This window comes from Typopeltis vanoorti, chromosome 14, assembly GCF_054136105.1.
Source record: "Typopeltis vanoorti isolate ZY-2024b chromosome 14, IOZ_Tvanoo_1.0, whole genome shotgun sequence".
Taxonomy (NCBI): Eukaryota; Metazoa; Arthropoda; class Arachnida; order Uropygi; family Thelyphonidae; genus Typopeltis; species Typopeltis vanoorti.
The window spans coordinates 46,868,492-46,888,653 of NC_143562.1; the positions used below are offsets into that span (position 1 = coordinate 46,868,492).

The 20,162-nt window shown below is 34.7% G+C and overlaps 1 protein-coding gene across 2 annotated transcripts in view; it reads left to right on the top strand.

The window, feature by feature from the left end:
- The window catches only part of LOC150099425 (putative inorganic phosphate cotransporter), a 221,626-nt gene extending 204,356 nt beyond the window's left edge, over positions 1–17,270 (top strand). Inside the window, exons 9-10 of one of the 2 annotated variants that reach the window (XM_090403717.1) lie at positions 4,762–4,847; positions 17,038–17,270. In XM_090403717.1, the coding sequence (XP_090259843.1) occupies positions 4,762–4,847; positions 17,038–17,052 (101 nt within the window). In that variant the 3' untranslated portion in view covers positions 17,053–17,270. Of the gene's footprint in view, positions 1–4,761; positions 4,848–16,032; positions 16,242–17,037 lie in introns of those variants that run through there. The other variant, XM_090403716.1, reaches the window with a different exon arrangement.
- The last annotated feature ends 2,892 nt before the right edge of the window (positions 17,271–20,162 follow it).

Sequence of the window (20,162 nt, forward strand, 5' to 3'; positions counted from 1 at the left end):
ACCGAAATATATCTTTTGAACCAATTAACCACAGAAGTCTACGCCTGCAATTCTATCTGTGATATTGTTATATTGCGTCATAGCTTTAATTTATTCTTTATTATGTTGTGTTCCTCTTCTTATATCATTTATCTTTTTCACTGTTAGTTCTATCCAGACAATTTTCCCATTCTTAGAATGATTACGTATATTAAATAAATTGACAAAGGATTGACTTCTGAATAGAGTCTGATCCTCAGCAATAACGGTCTGGAGTTACCTCCTAATCGGGATCTGGCAATATTTATTTGTTCGAGCTGCGCCAGCCAGATCCCTAGGTTAGAAATTCCTTTTAACCAAGAAGTAACCCTCAGAAAATATACAAAGTTAATCAATCTATTATTTACTCCTTATATCAATTTTATCTCTCTCTCTTAAAACACTTTAGGTTGCAGTCGTCGTCTCTGTCATATATTTCTCTCCCGCTCAGATTCAAATATTAGCAAGCGGTGCATTGGATTCAAATCAAAGCACAAAACAGGTTAAGATAATCAAGATACATTTATTAGATTCAAAAGATTACACATTTACAATAAAAAAAACACTTAATAGGAATAGAGTTATCCCAAGTTGTAAGGTTAGACATATCAACTGTAATTCACATATCACATCTAAGAATAGGCTCATTTCACTACACAAAATTCTAGCTAGCATCCTTTAAATATCTTTACTATCTTACACATATTCTTAAAACATTCACATCGATAATTCTATAGATCATTACTTATGGCAAATTAACTACTACTCATTCAGACAAATATTAAAGAAACAACTATTTGGTTCTAAACACTGATATCTAAAATCCCACTGCAGTCCTTCATACAAGTTTAGTGTTATATAACCTAACATCTAGTTTCTTCCATGACACATTATTCCGTTCTTTGTTGACAAAGGAATTATAAAGAGTTTTACGTTACCACATTCCTGTAACTTATTCCATCTATCCTTTCTTTATAATTTCCCTCCGAATGTTCGATCTCGTCCTTGGTGATTATAACTCATGGCTAGGTTTGGCCTTCTTTGTTCTGGCCTTTCATCGCATTCTCGACTGGAAACAGCATGGATTGAATCGATCCATGCGGATGTATGTGGCAGCCAGTTTCTTCAGGCTTACTCGGAAAGGTACCTAGCATTTCTTTGTCTATTCCTTCTGCCCGACATCGCAAAATGACAGCAGAGAATAACTGCCCGCTATCGACTAGACCTCGAACTGGAACTCTTCCCGACTCCACCAGAACTTCTCCAGCAACTCCCGATGAAAAATCCTAAAAAAAGCTCTGAATGGGGGGGGACAAACCCGTTTTATACCTCGTATCTCTAGTGCCCTCTTTCACTCAAAACTTTCTGCCTGACTCCTGTTTCATTCCTATCTTCAGTACGATTGCAGCATCTTCCTGGAAAAAACACTGTGCACGTGCCGTTTGCACGTAAGCAAATTGCCGTGGGCTACAATTTATCCGAGGTTGTCGTTAATGGACTTTGATCCTTCGTTATTGTGCTCTAACATATATCATTATAGAGAAACTTCTTACATTATAATCTTTTTACAAAAAAATGACATCTTTCACCTTTAATTAATATTACAAAGTTTGTTTTAGTACAATTCTTTAAACAAAATTGGTATCTTCACTTATTTACAAGCATTTCCCCTTTTAGTTTTTTTCTTTTTCTTGTTAAATTCTGAATGAGATATTTCTTGGTAAAAATATTTTCATTCAAAATTCAACAATATTGCACCAATAATACATATTTTATTCTTTACTATTGTTTATTAACTGTAAGGCTGTTGCCTACAATGTTGTGTAGGCTGTACGAGACTACTTTCATAACTACTATTCCATAAGAAGAATAATTTTTTGCCTATTTAATGAAAGAATAAATTATTCTCTCCATCATGCAGGCAATATCCACACTGTTAGTAAATTAGAGATAATAGTTTCTACCTCCAAATGAAGAATAACAGAATCATATAAAAGACTCCTTTTCTTGCACAAGCAAAGTTTGCTAAAATATTTCTTCAAAAGAATGCTGCAGTACTTATTAGAATGATTTACACTTAACAAATGATGGTCTAATATGAATAAATTAACAAAATATGAAAAAATAACAGCATTTCAAAAAGCTTCAAACTAAAACTCTATAAAACAATTGTTATACATGAGGAGTTGCCAATTTTTTTGTGATGAATCTTTACTCAGACAAAGGGCTGAGTGGTGGCCCTTCCCATAATGCATAGTATTATACACACACCTGAAAGGCTATGTGCCTTGCATTATGGGATAGTAAGGCAATTAGTGTGAAGTCATTATTTTCTATATACAGGTAGCCTAAGTAGAAGAAACTTGATGCACAACCAAGGTTGTACTTATGCACAGGTGCATGGGCTCTAACTGGGGGAGGGACCACAAAAATGGCCTCCCTCATAACTGGGGGCAATTTAAAGGCCCCAGGTTATGTGAAAGGGTCCCTGGAAAACTCTAGCACCTTGGGCCCTGCCCACCTTGGGAAAAGTGTAAGTACACCTGTACTTACACTTTTCCAGGTGTAAGTACAGGTGTACGTACACCTGTACTTACACTTTTGCACAACTTTTCTGCTTATGCTTGGATAAAGGACTAAACAAGAATATAATTTCTTGGCATTTTTAATGTAATTTTTCACCAAGCTTAAAACTTTCTACACAAAGTATCTTCACTGCAAAACATAAAGATATTATTATTATTAAATGACACCTTCAGGGAGTCCAAAGATTGAGGGAGGTGGTGGCAGGCAGTAGATGGCTAATGCCATCTACTGCCTGCCATCACCACTAGTATTTTCACAGACAATCGCAAACATCCATGTCCACAGCAGGATTCAAACCCACAGCCGTTTGGCTGGAGAACGGATAGGCTGACCACTCGGCCAACCAGGCTGATTACATTCGTCTACATTTCATTACTAAAAGGAGTGATTCAATAAAAACACCAAGATATGTATAATCATTTATGGTTCCTTTGTTCATAATATTCCTTCAGTAACTATTGTTACTGGGCATTCATTTTAAGCATTCATATATATATGTATATCTTAATGAAAGCTTTCTTATCGGTGAAACATCTGTGTGATTAGTTTATGTGATTAATTAAGCCAAAAAAAAAAAAAAAAGCAGAGTTAAACTCTTATTTAAAAAAAAAAATAGTTTCAGCCTACTCTCAAGAACCTCTTCTGTAGCAAACATATACAGAAAATATTAATTGAAACACAAAAAAAACATTAGAAATACATTGTCAGTACTCTGCAAAAAGATTTCCTATAAAATTATAACACAAAAACTAAAACTAGTTTGTTGAGAGCTATAGCTTATGCTGCCATTTTATACCCCTCCTTTTTTTAGAAAAGACAGTTATCTTACTATTATCTTATCAATTAACATGAAAATACACAAGGAGTAAACACAATAGTATAGCTGAGGAAATACTGCAATATTAATCATTCATTAGCTATTTAAAAAAAGTATTGATGTGTGATTCAAATAAGAATTTCCCATATCTTAGATAATATTACTTATTCCTTTTTTTTTTGTGTGTGTGTGTGTGTGTTAATTTAAAGAAACCTCTAGTGACACAAGTAGCTAGTGTGTTCTTGTATTTCACTGAATATTTTTCTTATCTGTATATTTGTTCCAGCAAAGTTTCTGACAGTAGGACAAAACTGGTCATTCTTATTTAAATAAATAGCATATTTTTTTTAAAACAGCATATAAAACTATAGCATATGCAGTACTTTTATTCTGCAGCATGAAACTAGCTGTTCTATAGTTTTATAGCAATCCTTTTTTTAGAGTAACGACTGCTGTTATATTTCTGTTTTATCATGTTTTGCTGATCTTTTCTTCTGTGCATATTTGCATCAGACGAAGTCCTTGAGAATAGGACAAAACTAATTGTCCTTTTTATAAAAAAATAAACAAGAATCTTCTATTTTTTTTGTTTCTTTTGGCTTAATGAATCATATAAAACTACTAGATATGAATTTTATATGACCCAACATGTGTGTGCGTGCACACACACACACACTGAGCTACATGTCATACAGAGATACTATTTTGTAACATTTTATTCAAAAATTTTACTGCAAATGAATAAAATGAACAAATTTACATGGCAGAATCTTAAAACAAATTTCTCTTAACATTTGGACTGCCATAACCAGATTTTAGTGATAATTATGATATAAAATATTTTGTGAATATATTTGAATGAATCAGATATGTAGTATTAGCAAAATCATTAATTTAGCTGGAAACTCCCACTTCCCACATCACAACTCAGTTGAGAATCAGCACATGTACGAAGTCCACCACTTTAATCAAAGAATCTAGAGAGGACATTATGGTCACAGGAAAGCTTTAATTTAGACCACACACTTCCAGAATATGGTCCATTGAAACCAAGTCATTAATAAAGTATTATTGCTGCAGGAATGATATTGAAGTAATATACAACTAAACTAAGCTTTTTTTTTTTTTTAATTTTTTCTGAACTTTGTATAAAGATCACATGATGAATATTAATACAAAAGATCTTTATTAGTTCTTTATGTTGTTATGTTGTCTTCATACTGGAAGTTTCAACATTTTCAATATAGCCACAGAAGTCCCAGACATTCATTCAGTTTTATAGGAATTCTTTATTTATTTGTAAGCTAAGTTTATGAATGTTTTTCTTCCTCTTAACTTAGGTACACTCATGGGTATTACAAATTGTGTTGCCAATGTGGCAGGATTTCTAGCACCACAACTAGTCGGATATCTAACAGACTCTGAAGTGAGTATTTCTGTTATATACTATACGAGATATAAACACACCTAAATCTTTTATTTCTTTATAATAAGTTATTCTCATTTTATTTGAAATTTTAATGCTGAAATATCACTTCATCCTCTTCCAGTTCAAAAGAACATTTGTGGTAAGTTGCACCCATGCAAAATGCTTGAAAATAATAGCATACCATGTATTACTGTTATTGTAATGTGAATAATATAATCTCTACTTTGCAATGAACAGCATGGGTTTACTAAGGGAAGGTCATGTTTCAGCAACTTGCTCACATTCTATGATAATGTTACCATTGAGCTAGACAAGGGGAATGGATATACCATGATACTTTTGGATTATGCTAAAGCTTTGACAGAACTCTGTATTTGCATTCATGCTTTCATAATTTTTAGTGTTTATGCAGCTAGAGTACAATCATGATTAGAAAAGTGAAGCAATGTGTAAATGCAAAAAAAAAAAAAAAAAACTATCTAGAGATGAATATGAAAATTATAAAGAAAAAAATGAATTATTTAGTACTTATCTGATAATTACATTTTTAAAAAATTCTGTGCCATGCACATAATGTGTCTTGCCGCATATTTAAAAGTTTTCAAAGTTGATTTTTGTGTCATAGCAAACATTAAAAGCATCCTAATCATTAGATATGCACAGCACTCTTGGACACGACACTTCCATAATGTAACACATTTTCACAGTAAAACTGTCTGGATAATCACTAAAGACGTTGAAAGTTTATTTTTCACTTGGTTAGAGTATAATAAATTTAGTTTAATCCTTTATCCAAGTGTGAGCAAACAAAGTTTGTGCCTGAAAGTATCTTCAGGACTGGGGTAAGGTGGTACAACACCAGGGCAACTCGTTGCAAAGGTGGAGCAAGCTACCAACACTCCTGTCTCAGTATCTCTCCTATAATGCAAAACACATCTCCTTGCGGACATGTCTAATGTTATGCATCAGTGGGTAGTGGCCTTTCCCTTAATGCATAACATTAGACATGTCCGCAAGGAGATATGTTTTGCATTATAGGAGAGATACTGAGACAGGAGTGTTGGTAGCTTGCTCCACCTTTGCAACGAGTTGTCCTGGTGTTGTACCACCTTACCCCAGTCCTGAAGATACTTTCAGGCGCAAACTTTGTTTGCTCACACTTGGATAAAGGATTAAACTAAATTTATTATAATCACTAAAGACATTTTTAATATTGATATGAAGGTGAACAAAGCAACTGGAGGATCATTCTTAATACCTCATTGCCCTTAAAAGTCCAAAGAGAAATAGATTATGCTTTTAACCTGTTATTGAGGATCTTTATGTTTAGTGTTTATTTTCTTCATTGATTGTTAAGGTTGATCCCTTGACAATATCATATGGTAGATTGAACAGCAAAAAAAAAAAAAAAACATTTTTATTTTCTATTTTCTCATACTAAATTATAATGCAAAGTAATATGATAAAGTATAAATATACTTTATCATATTACTTTGCATTATAATTACATACTGAAATCTAATTTGTGTGTGCGCATCTGTGAATGAAACTAACAGAAATGACCTTTAAAATGTTAATGCACTATTTCATATGCACTTACTGTAAACAAGTCAGCAATTGGGTGTGTTTAATGGGTGAGGTGATTAAATCCAACTTAAGTGAAGTTTGTGGAACAATACATTCCACAAACTCAGATTAGTATAGTTTCTTCTTGTATTTTTTTATTTTGATTTTTGTTTGTAGTTTCATAAGGAACATCCAGATTAGCTAAGACTTAAGTTTTTGGTAGATTTTCTCTGACAAGTTTGCTAGCCTGGTTGACTGAGTGATTAGCGTATCTGCTCTTCAGCCAAAAGGCTGCAGGTTCGAATCCTGCTGTGGGCATGGATATTTGTGATTGTTTGTGAAAATACTAGGGGTGGTGAGCATTAGATGGCATTGGTTTAGATGAGAGCAGTTTGATATTGTTGGTGAATTGAGTGGTGGAGAAGGAGAGTTGTAGTAGGTGTCCTCCCTCGATGAGTCTTTAGACTCCTTGGAGGTGCCATGTAATAATAATAATAAAATTATTGCAGTCCATTGGTGTTGAGGAGTGAGTTAAAAATTCAGTTTTATACGTTTTGACCTAAAGAGAATGGCATTTCTTTTTCTTACCAATATTCCAACCAAATGCAGTCTGGACATTAATTATAACTCACACAGGTGTAGTTTTACTATAATACTACTCTTACTGCTATTCAAAAAATTATGATGTTTTGCAGATTTTCGTATTGTTACAACCAAGAAATGACACTGTATAAAGATTTAATTAATACTGCACTGTTATGCAGTCCAGTTCGATTTTTAAAATGGCCAAACCATCCTAAATTTGCAGTAAAGCTTTCACATTCTTCTCAAAAGTTGGTCTCTTTCAATGAGGTAAAAACATGGAGAGCTTTTGTCTGGATATTCTGTGTACTAAGAGGTATTCTTTTTTTTTTTTTTTTTGGTTATAATCCTCAATCCAAAGTGATAGAAGACGCTCCATCTCAATCATTAAACGGCTTCTATTTCGGATGATCTGCGTGCTTAAAGAAGCAGTAGCAACTTTTCCTTGATCTTTGTATTTTTTGCTCTTATTTAATATAGTCCAAACTGTAGATTCGCTGTATCCCAGGTCTCACACAGTTATTGTTTTACTAGTGGCTCTTTGATATCACTTAATGACTTCCAGCTTTTCCACTTGCTACAGATTGGTGAAAAAAATTTCACATAATGTAAAATTTCGCATAACGTAAAAAAGTCACGTTCTGTCCCTGTAGTGGTTCTTAGTGAGATCTGCCAATAGTCCTCTACAGCTTCAATCACCTCTTGATTCGAAGAAAAATGCTGACTAGCGAGGAAGAGTTCTAGTTTTGGGAAGAGATAGTAGACAGAGGGAGCCAAATCTGGGGGAATAGGGTGGATGTTCCAACACTTCATAGTGCAGATCCCTTAATGTTCCCATTGCCAAAACACCTTTGTGGGCAGGTGCATTGTCTTGATGAAAGAGGATTTTTTTCTTCTGCAAACTGGGTCTTTCCTCATGAATTTTGTCTAGTCTGGTTAAAAGAATGGAATAATATTCTCCAGTTATTGTTTTACCCTTTTCAAGATAATTAATAAACAAAATGCCTTTAGCATCCCAAAATAGCGATGCCATGACCTTTCCTGCTGATGGAACCGACTTTGTCTTCTTTGGTGCTGAACAGCCAGCTTCTGTCCACTGTTTTCACTGCTGTTTGCATTCTGGTGTGTAATGGTGAATCCAAGTCTCATCCATAGTAATAAACTGACTCACAAAATCAGTTTTATTCTTGTTAAAATGCTCCAAGCACTGTTTAGAGATTTTCAGCAAGTGTGGCACCCATCTTGCACAAAGCTTTTTCGTATGCAAGTCTTCATGCAAAATATATGCTACACATTCTTTTGAAATGCCTATAGTCTCAGGAATTTCACGCACTTTGACTCGCCGGTCATCCAATACCATATCGTGCACTTGATCGGTGATTTCTGGTGTTGTTACACTTTTTGGAAGTCCTTCACGTGGATCATCTTCAAGGCTAGTACGGCCATGTTTAAACTTGGCGGGCAGTCCATTTCTTAATTTTTAAAAAAGAAGGAGAAGAGTGCCCATAAACTTTTATGAACTTCGATTGAATTTCTTTTGGCGTTAAACCTTCTTTTACAAAGAATTTTATAACTGCATGATACTCGATTTTATCCATTTCAAGAGATAGAGACAACACTTTTGCTTCGGACAGCTGTATAAAACAAACTACTTGATAGAATGACTTCCAATTTCACATGGATGCTGATGACAGATGTACCAACTTAGAAAAAAAAATCTTGCCGATAGTGTTGCCATCTGTGGTCGAGGCCGAGAACATTTCAGACCACCCTTGTAGAATGCTTATTGAGTTTCTCTGTTTTGGTACTGTCCATTTAATTATACTATTAATCTGCCAGCTATTAAATTCACCTTTACTTAAAAAATCATTTTCAGAGACACTTATTATTATTCCAGTCACAGTCTTATACAAATAAATAGAAACAAATTCTCTAGCCTCTGTTCTAAATTTTCTCTCTGTTACTTGAATAAAAATGCTCTCAGTCTAGCTGAATCTCTTTGCTGCACTCATGCAATTGTTCAATTAACCAACAAACAGAAGTCAATAAGGCTGCCACACTGTTATTAAAATGAAAATGCCCCTTTGTAGCATAATTGGAAAGAACGATTGTATACTGTGCTGTTGGAAGAGATCTAAGTTCAACTCTCATTTATGAGAGGAATCTTTACATGGCCTTTTTCATTTGAAGGTGAGTGAGCCAATCTCATTTCGAGGTATAAGTTTTTTTCTCCTGGAAACATGGATTTTTCATTCCACATACAGACAAATTGGCCTTCTGAACACATGCAATTTACAAACAAAAAATACTGTTGGTGGTTGGTGGTAGTGATGGGTAGTGGATGACATTGATGGGAGTTGTGTGTAGTAGAAGAATTAAGTAGTAGGGGGAGATGGTTAGATGCGTGTAGTGCAGAGTGGGATAGAGTACCCTTCCACTATGAGTCCTTGGAGGTGTCATTAATATTATTAATAGTGGTATTAATAATAATAAAATTATAATAAACATTGAGTCTCTGGTAATAGTGATACAGTTTAATGTAAAACACTTTATTTTTTAAACATAAGTATCGATTTATTGGGCACATGTCAAGTATGAAGTTTGTTACAAAACCAAAAATAATTTTAAGAATTTTAACATAAAAAACAACAGTTGTAAAAAGATTCATAATATTAAATTATGATTGTTTTCACAGTATCATCTGCTGTAGAATCATAGGCACAAATGAGTTTCATTATCCAATTTCCCATCTGGAAATTTATCCATTAGCTGCCATTGAAGTTTATCATTGTACCTGCAGATGGTTTTTAACTGTTTTTTTTTTTTAAACTGTTGCAGCTTTAGAGATACATTATCTGATCAAAAGTATCCGGACGCCCCCCCCCTATAATTCATAAACTGACATCTAGATGTCACTACGACTTCACTTACCAGTATAAAAGGAGGTATGGAACTGTGTGATAAGAAGTACAAGCAGAATGGGTAGGTCAAGGGAGCTCAGTGACTTCAAACGTGGACTAGTTATTGGTAACAAATCCATCAGAGATATTTCAACCCTCCTTAAGGTGCCCAAGTCAACAGTTGGTGATGTGATTGTGAAGTGGAAACGTGAAGGCACAGCCACAACAAAACCATGGTCGGGTAGGCCGCATTTAATGACAGACCATTGAACGTTGAAGAAGGTGGTTCATGGAAATCGCCAGACATTGAGTGAAATAATCACCCAGGAGTTCCTACTCTAACTGTCCATCCAGCACCATGACTGTGTGTCGAGAGTTAAGAGGAATGGGGTTTTCCCATGGTCGAGCAGCTGCCCATAAACCAAACATTTCTCCTGTGAATGCTAAATGCCACCTGCACTGGTGTAAAGAACAATGCCACTGGACAGTGGACAACTGAAAATGTGTGATTTGGAGTGATGAATCATGCTTTACCATGTTGCAGACCGATGGGAAGGTCTGGGTGTGCCGAATGCCTTGCCTGGAGAACGATTCTTGCAAGCATGTGTAGTGCCAACAGTAAAATTTGGCGGAGGTGGCATTACAGTGTGTGGGTGTTTTTCATGGAATGGACTTGGCCCTATCGTAACACCACATAGAAATCTAAATGCGGAAGGGTACAAGGACATTTTAACCCATTGTGTACTGTCTACGGTAGAAGATCAATTCGGTGATGACTATTGTCTGTATGAGCATGACAATGCTACCTGCCATAAAGCAAGTTCTGTGAGGGAATGGTTTGTGGACAATAACGTTCATAACGTTCCAGAAATGGACTGGCCCATAAAACACTTGGGGCGAATTAGAATGCCGACTTTGCTCCAGACCCCAGTGATCCACATCATGAACTGCTCTGGTTACAGCTCTTCAGGAAGAATGGGCTGCCCATTCCTCCAGAGACGTTACAACACCTGGTAGAAAGTCTCCCCGGCACAGTTAGAGCTGTCATAGAAGCAAAGGGTGGACCCACCCCATATTAATGTCCACTACTGGAAAGTGTGTCACAGGGAAAGTCTGATTACAGTTTCGAGTAGGTATCCAGATACTTTTGATCAGATAGTGTATTAAGAATTGTCACATTTTAGGATTTAAAATTGTTCATAGTTTTTCCTGTACAGCATTTAAAGCTATATATATATTTATTTACAGAGTAATTGACTCAGTTAAATGACATGTTTAAAATTATTAACTGACTTAAACACTGAGAAAAAATACAAGAGATTTAATAAGGTTTCACTACTAGTTTCATCGGAAACTAGTAGTGAATAACTAGTGAATAAATGCTGCAATGAATTAGAAAGACGTATCTTGGAATCCAAAGAAATAGCTCTTGACCCTGCCCATCTAAACAGCAATCTCAGTTACAGACTGCCCAATTCACATAGTGCTGTAATCCAGTTTTGGTACACTTATGATATCATCCACACGCACAGTGCTGCTTCATGCCAGAATTAACACTCGGACTCAATTTCAATCACAACTACTACTTGTTCTAAACTCTGTTTTGTCTGAAGTACAATATATTTTTAAGATGTATTTCTCCATGGTACTGTATTCACCTAACGAAGTCGTCATTTCTGATGAAACTAGTTGTGAAACCTTATTAAATCTCTTGTATTTTTTCTCGGTGTTTAAGTCAGTTAATAATTTTAAACATATATATATATATATATATATATTATTATTATTATTTTCTTTATTTTTTTGTATTTGCTCATGCATTAAGTACTAAACTTGCTTATTTGTAAATATGCTGTGCACATGAAACATTCTGTTTGAATGTAACGCGTTCAGGACAAGAGTGATTTGACATCTTAGTATGACTGTATGGATTTACTGAAAATATGAAAACTGGTATTTTAAGATCAACTTTGAACACCTGTAAACTTCTTTTTATCCAGCATTAGAGTACATATACTGTGAGATTTTTATTCCCTGAAAATGGTAATGGATATTTGACAAAATATTAGAAACTAAATAAATAAATATTGTAGCAATAGAGAAGTGTGATTAACTTGCCTTATGAAATGGAATGGAGTTGCTCGTAAAATACTAACAGTAAGCTATGTACATGTTAATGTTCTGTTGGCTAATTAAATTATCATTAATTGAAATTTAAATGTATAAGTACAAATGTGAGCATACCTAGACATCTTAGAGTTATTATTATTATTATTCAGGCCTCCATGGAGTCGAAATACTCATCGTGGGAGATCCCCCCTAAGAAACACAAAGTCTATCATACCGCTCCTTAAACTCTTTGACCATTCTCACTCTCACCACTCCATCAGGCAATGCATTCCATGGTTCAACCACCCTCCACGCAAAGAAACCACTCGTCACCCTCTTGCTCACAGTTTACTTTCATAATTTCCAGGGATGGCCTCTTGTCATCACTCCTTCCCGCTGTTCAACCAAGCGAAAGAACTCCCCAGTGTCAACCCTGTAACCACCTCTCAACAGTTTAAAAGTCTCAATCATATCACCTCTCCTTCTTCTATCCACCAAACTCTGCAGTTCACATTCCCTCAGCCGATCCTCGTAACTATCCTTGTACAGTCCTGAAACCATCTTTGTCATCCGTCTTTGTATCCTTTCCACAGTTAATTTATCCTGTTATAAAAGCTTCTTTATTATTTATTATCATTCGCTATTACTAGCGTTGTATATATCAATTCTATCGCGTATATGTCTCTATGTTGAGTAGACTTGCGTTGTAGTTATGCGTTCCACTTTAGTAATAACGAGCTAAGCCTTATGTCACATTTCTTTTATGATTTTTCTTACTTAACTTAAATTTTTTAGGGCCACCAGAAGATTATCCGTTCCCTGAATCCTGTATATTTTCCTTAATACTCAAACAAATTTATTTTTATGCTGTGCCAGTTTGAGCATTAAAGATAGGGATAGACTCTAGCTTTAGGAAAACTACAGAATCACAGGTGTTACTAGCAATATAATTAAATTTCTAGAAACTTGGAATCTCTGGCATAATCTTATTCTTGTTTGCAGTCGTGCCCTTACTTTCACTTGGGATATTCCCGTGCACTCACACTTACTCAGGTTTGATTTTTATGAAGGGTCAGAGACAGTCAACGTGATCAGATACACATACATTTAAAGAATCAAACATTTATTAAAATCCAATTGAAGATACTACACAAATCAAATTAATTATCAAATTCTAAGGTTAAATCATTATCTCCCATTCACTCTTTCAGTCATTAATCAATTTCAATGTTCTACCTTAAATGTCAGCAATTCTATGTCTTAATATTTCAGTACACAATATTACATAATACACTTGCGATTACAATTCAATATTAACACAAATTTCAGAATATGAGCAAAATTCCAATATCTCAGTGACTCAGAACATATTACACTTAAAGTTGGCAATTTACTTTATACATTAAATTCAAATTATCAGCAAACCTCAATACCTCATTAACTCAGTATATGTTACATTAAAATTTACAATTCATTTTTCTCATTAAGGCACTTTAACGCAGTCTTCGAATTCTCTTAGAACAATCAACACAGAATCTCTATCGGGTTAAAAGTTCCAAAAGTTCATCTCAAGAAAACATAATCATTTATATTCAGATCTAAACCTTTCACTCTTTCCTGTAATACAATCTTAAATTCCACACTTAAAATGTAAGTCAATCTCAAAAGGGCTAGAATAAGTGAGAGTACTTATCTAATTCTTTTGTCTTCGGATCTTGCCGTCCTTTGTCCTTTGTTTTCGAATCTGGATTTCTCGATTTCAACGCCACGTGGGTTACACGTGCTCGCTAGTTCCTGCCTAGATTTTTCGTAGTATGGACTTCTACTACGGCCAGCGATTTTATCTTGCCGACTCTACAACGGTGACATACTTGAATTCTGTCGAAAGTCAGCCCTCAAATATGAGAGCTGAGCCGCGATGATTTCTCGAAGCACAACGGAGAGAAAATTCAGGAACAAGAAAAAACAGGGGGGGGGGGGTATTTCAATCCATGTTACGGGTTATATACCATCTTCAAGAGTGCCACCTTTTCGCATTTGAAATTTTCAAACTCTTCACTCATTGGTCTCCGATTCGGGTGACTAGACCGAATCGGAGACCAATGAGTGAAGAGTTGGAAAATTTCAAATGCGAAATTTTGTGAATGGAAACATGCATTGGTAAGAATGAAATGAGAATATATGAAATTGGTTCAAAGACAATGATTCCAAACAATGAATTATGAAAAAGAAAATAATAAAAACTGAGAAGAAAAAAAAAAAGAAAAGAAAAAGGAGAAAAAAGAAAGAAAAGAGGAAATAAGAAAAAAAAAGTAAGAAATAAAAATATCACTTGTTTTAGGCATTTCTTTTTCATAATTCATTGTTTGGAATCATTGTCTTTGAACCGATTTCGTATATTCTCATTTCATTCTTACCAATGCATGTTTCCATTCACAAAATTACACAGAAAAACACTATTTTTCAGTGCAATTTTAAACTCAGTATTGTATATTGAAATCATCATTACCTCCAAGTTATTCAGGTTCACATTTGTACTCATTATAATAGTTACCAATTTCACTTAATGCTAATTTAACTAGCAAGTGAAATGTTAACACATAGCCTACTGTTGATAAGGACACTCCCATTCTATATTATAACACATCTCTAACTTTAGAAGCTGCATGAAATAGCATGTGTAAGTATAGTTTAACTTGTAAATAAATGTATTTATTTTGGTTTATTTGGTGTTGTGAATTATACTGCAAATCACCCTCCATGAAGTTGGTAGACTTATCATGGGAGGTTTCATTCAACTAACAGCATATTTATCATACTGAATCTTAAAATCCTTAACACTCCTTGCATAACAATGCACTCTGGTAATGTGTTCCATTTGCTGACAATTCTCCATGCAAAAATCTACTCCTTACACTCCTCTTCACCACACACTTATATCACTTCCAGGGATGGCCTCTGATTTTTACCCTCTTGTCTTCTACTCTTTTTATAATCCCAAATGGATTAATCTGATAAAATCCTCTCAATAACTTAAATGTTTCTATCATATCACCGCTTTTCCTCCTATCCACCAAACTCTGCAATCCACATTTCTTCAACCTCTCTCCATAGCCAGCATTTCAAAGTCCTGGTATTGTCTTAGTCACTCATCTCTGGGCCCTCTCCAGTATTTCCACATCACACTGAAAAACCAGGTTACCAAATTTGAGCACAATTAATTGTTTACAGTGCTTTACATAGTGGTACAACCCTTCCTTATCTCTACATGTTAGAGTACTTATCATAGCAGCACCATGATATGCAGCCTTTGCAAATGCCCTCTAAACACACCCAAATCTCAAATCTCATCCACTTCCAACAGTATGACACCATCAATATAGTGCACAGCCTTATATTTCTGCACTCTAAAATGCAACACCTTACACTTATTAATAGTAAAACTACAAAATCCCACTTCTTTGTATTGAAAATTTTTTTTTTAAAATTTGATTGTACTTTCTGACTATCAGGAAATGTGAACCTCTTTAGAAGTATAATAAACTGTTTTTCTTTAGAAACTCTTTAGAAGTAATGCATACATCAAATAATACAGGTGATTTCAGATTAAGGGGAGGTTTTTGTATAATAGTAACAATGGATCATAATTTTAAGCATCATTGGCAATTATAAAATATGTAATTATCATTATACTTTATTCAAGTATGAATAGGGAAATATATATAGAAATATGCATCTAACAGCAGCTCTTAGAGATGTCTATTAAATGAAAGTAATGTAATTATAAAATATGTAATTATCATCATCATAGTTTATTCAAGTATGAATAGGGATATTAAGAATTATATTTTTTATAATTATATAATTATAAAAAAAACAACTCTGATATGATAATTTTTTGACAACAATTAAACTGATACTTTTATTCTTTCACATCTTTTAGAAGCCAAATAAGTATTATCTTTTTACATTTTATATACTTGGATAATGATTTCTTTCCTGTAGTATATTTTAATTTCTTACAGCAAACATTACACCAGTGGAGGATTATATTCTACCTTTCAGCAGCCACATTCTTTGCTGGTGGATTGTTGTATGCATTATTTGCTTCATCAGATCTACAACCTTGGGGTTTAGCCTCTTCTCAAGAAGTTAATCAAGAGGTTCAAGAAATAGAAAAAAAGAAATGATACATTGCATTGTATTGCCTTTGTCACTTTTATTAAATGATGTATATTGCTCATGTTTTGTTGGAATCTAGATATATGTATATTTGTTTTTATAATGTTAAAATTATATGTATATTATATCGAGATGAAAGTATTTAATATTTTTGAAATCATAAAAATGGTATATATAACATTATTCTGCAAGTGCTGAATCAAATTATTCTTTATATATATATATATATATATAGTCCGCGCGGTTAGCCTAGTGGCTTTGCGCTTCGCAACCATATTCCTGGGGAAGGAGTGTCCTAGGTTCGATTCCCGTCCACGACGTGAGGAGCTTAAGGATCTTCCTCAGCCATAGCCAAGTTAGCCAGTCTTGGGCGTGGGCAGCAGGGTTTTTCCCGCCAGTTTATCTGGGGTTTTTCATCCCGCAAGCAGGCAAACCGGCCCCGTGAACACACAGGTTACAGTCATAAATACTTACGGCAAGGAAGGCAACGGGAAACCACCTTGCTCATAACCATCTCTCCCTAGAATGGTAGCATATAGCTACCCTCCCGCGGCCGTATGGCAGATGGGAACCAGAAGAAGAATATATATATATATATATATATATATATATATATAAAAGTTTGAAAAATTGAAAGGTTTGCAGTGATAGGTCTCAGTTTCACTGTAAGGATAAATTCATACTTTATACTTACTAATAGTAAGAATAGTTAGTCACTTATGAATTTAAAGACTGAAGAAACAAACTAAGAAAGAGTACTTGACACATTAAGTAGCCATTTTAATGCATCTTACCTTCTTTCTACTAAGATAGCAGTAATTAATTGCTTTTAATAATTTTTGTTGCAGAAACTTGGACCTTGAAGACAACATCAATAAAAAGACTTGAAGTCTTTGAGATGTGGTTATACAGATGAATGTTAAAAATCCCATGGACAGCAAAAACGTCCAAGAAGTACTGGAACAAATGGGGAAATCACGTGAACTTTTAGATACCATAAAAAGAAGGAAAACTGCATATCTTGGTCACCTACTTCGTAATGAAAAATATAAGATACTCCAATTGATTATAAAAGGGAAGATAAATGGAAGAAGAGGACAAGGAAGACGAAGAAAATCTTGGCTGGCAGATATCAGACAGTGGACTGGTATGAACTCTGAGAGACTGCTCAGAATAGCTGAGAATCGCTCAAAATTTGCCAAGGTGGTCGCTGACTTCCGATAGGAGATGGCGCTCAAAGAAGAAGAATAATTTTTGTTGTTTGTTTGTTTGTTTTGGAAATAAAATGACAAGATGTATGTAATAAGCCTTCCAATATTAATATCACTGCTTACTGTTGTCCAGAACAACCAAGGCCCTATTGATGAGGTCTTGTTCTTTATAGTAAGTTACTAATGATTTAATAGAGACATGTGCATTAGTCATAATATAGTTTTTGAATAATGGTTGGGAGTAGGCAAGGCCATTTTAGTCCTATCTAACTTTTGGAGACTGGATGGGCAGTTCAACCTCCACTGGTAGCCAATCAGTGATAGCTGGCCCAAGGCTATCATTAATTAATCAGTATGCAGTGAAGAAGGCAGCTAGCAAGTGCCGATTTTCTTGGGTTTATGGGACGAAAAATCTGAGTCTCCAGGAGAAGAAACCTGCTTGCCTGTGCCAGAGATCAACTAACTAAGGAACCAGTCGAAAAAGAGGCTCAGAAAAATATTCGTCCAGTCGACGACTAGATTCGAACTCAAGTCTTCCTTCATGCGGTCAATATGTCATGAGCTTTTTTCATGGAGAAGGCAAAAAACAAAAACTGGTAACAACATTTAAATTCTGAATCCTTTGAGATGTGGTTATGCAGCACATGTATAATATCATGTGTCTCGGCTGCAGCTTTACTGTAGGAGTAAACACTATTAGAGTTTAGAGATGGGGGATTAGATGTATAATTAATTGATTAGTTTGTATATATATATATATATATTGTATGTATATATAATTAATTAGTTTATTTTTAAACTAATTTAAAAATAAACATAAATATAAAAAATTATAAATAATTAACAGCAATCACTTTGGAAAACTTAGAAATAGACATATGGTCTGTACGATTAGGATGTAGGCATAAGGCTTTACATGATTCAAAAAATAGATGATCATATTTGAACGTACTGTAGTGTAGCATCTTGGTATGGTTCCAGTGAACTCTGTCTAGCATTGAATGGCATGAGAATTAATGGCATTTTTTGAAACAGCACAGGATCATTTGAAAATTTTTTTAGTTCTTAAATGACATTCTAATTATATTTTTATAATATATAAATATTATAAAAATCTGATTAAGGAGTATTATTTAAGAGCTAAAAGAAATAAATTTGCAAATGATCCTGTGCTGTTTCAAAACATACTATTAATAAAATAGAAATTAGTTAATTTAACATTATTATTATCCTAAGAACCCATGGAGTCACAGACTCGTCATAGAGGTCCCTTTTATCATGCACACAGCTCATCATCATACCGTGTCTTAAACATGTTCATATTCTCTTCAGACACCATGCTGTCAGGCAATGCATTCCAACCATTCACGACTCCATGTAAAAAAAAAAAAAAACCTGTTTCTCACTCACTTGCTCACACCCTCCTTATACAGCTTCTAGGGATGACCTCTTGTTCTCCACAATCTCCCACCATTTTATGAAAAACATTAATCCTATAACAACCCCTTAGTAATTTGTATGTCTCTATCACATCAGCCCTCTTCCTCTTGTGCACTAGACAATGCAAATTGAATCATCTCAACCTTTCTTCATATTCAACATTCCAGAGATCAGAAACTGTTTTGGTCAATTGCCTCTGGAGCCTCTCTAACATCTCTTCATCCTTTTGAAAACCAGGTGACCAAATCTGTGCACAGTACTCCATATGTGACCTAATCAGAGGCCTTATACAATGGAACCAAAATCTCCATACTTCTGCAAGTAAGTGTCCTCTGCATCATTGCTAGAATTCATTGTGTTGCCCTCACAGTTTTGGCAATACGTCCCTTAAATTTTAGATTCTTATCCACCATCACACACCAAGATCTCTCATTTTCTCCAGCTCCAACAATATATCCCCACCAAGAATTTAAAACTTTGCATTTTGCAACATTGAACTCCTATGCCCATTCACTCAGTCTTTTTACATCTTCTTATAAGGCCGCAACATCTGGTCTTCTCCTCATAGTTCGTCCCAACTTTACATCATCTTCAAATAACTGTATATCTCCCATTCATATCTTCCTCAATATCATTAACATACAGGTTAAACAGCAATGGCCCTAAAACAGATCCCCGATGCACAACACTAGTGACTTTCCTCTTCCCAGATATTACTCCTTCATATACAACTTGCTGATACTTATCAGATATCCAATCTCCAATCCAGTTGTCTAATATCCAGCCCCATCTGCTCTAGCTTGACTATCAACTTATCATGTGATAATCTATCGAAAGCCTTTCCGAAATCTAAGCTACTGTGTATCCATCTCCTTTGTCCAATGAAGCTGTCACCTTATTGTAATAAGTAAGTAGATTATAAAACATGACCTCATTTCAGCAAATCTGTGCTGTCCATCAAAGATGATATCATTGTTGTGAATCCAATTCTGGATCCTGATTCTCACCAGCCTCTGACACTTTAATCACAACACCTCACACACAGGTTGCCTATAATTTGATGCTTGAATCCTGTCAAACTCTTTTATGAAGTGGTACATCCTTCCTTCCACTCCTTCTGAACTTAACCCAATGTAAGACCTCATTTTAAACAAATATGTCAATGCAGATGTTAACTCCCTGGCACATTCCTTCAAAATATGTGGTGATATATCATCAAGTCCCACAACCTTATTAATATCAAGTTTGCTTAATTCTCCATATATCTCTTCCTCACTCACAGTCAGTCTCTCCTTCTCATTATCCACTGATTTCAAACTCTC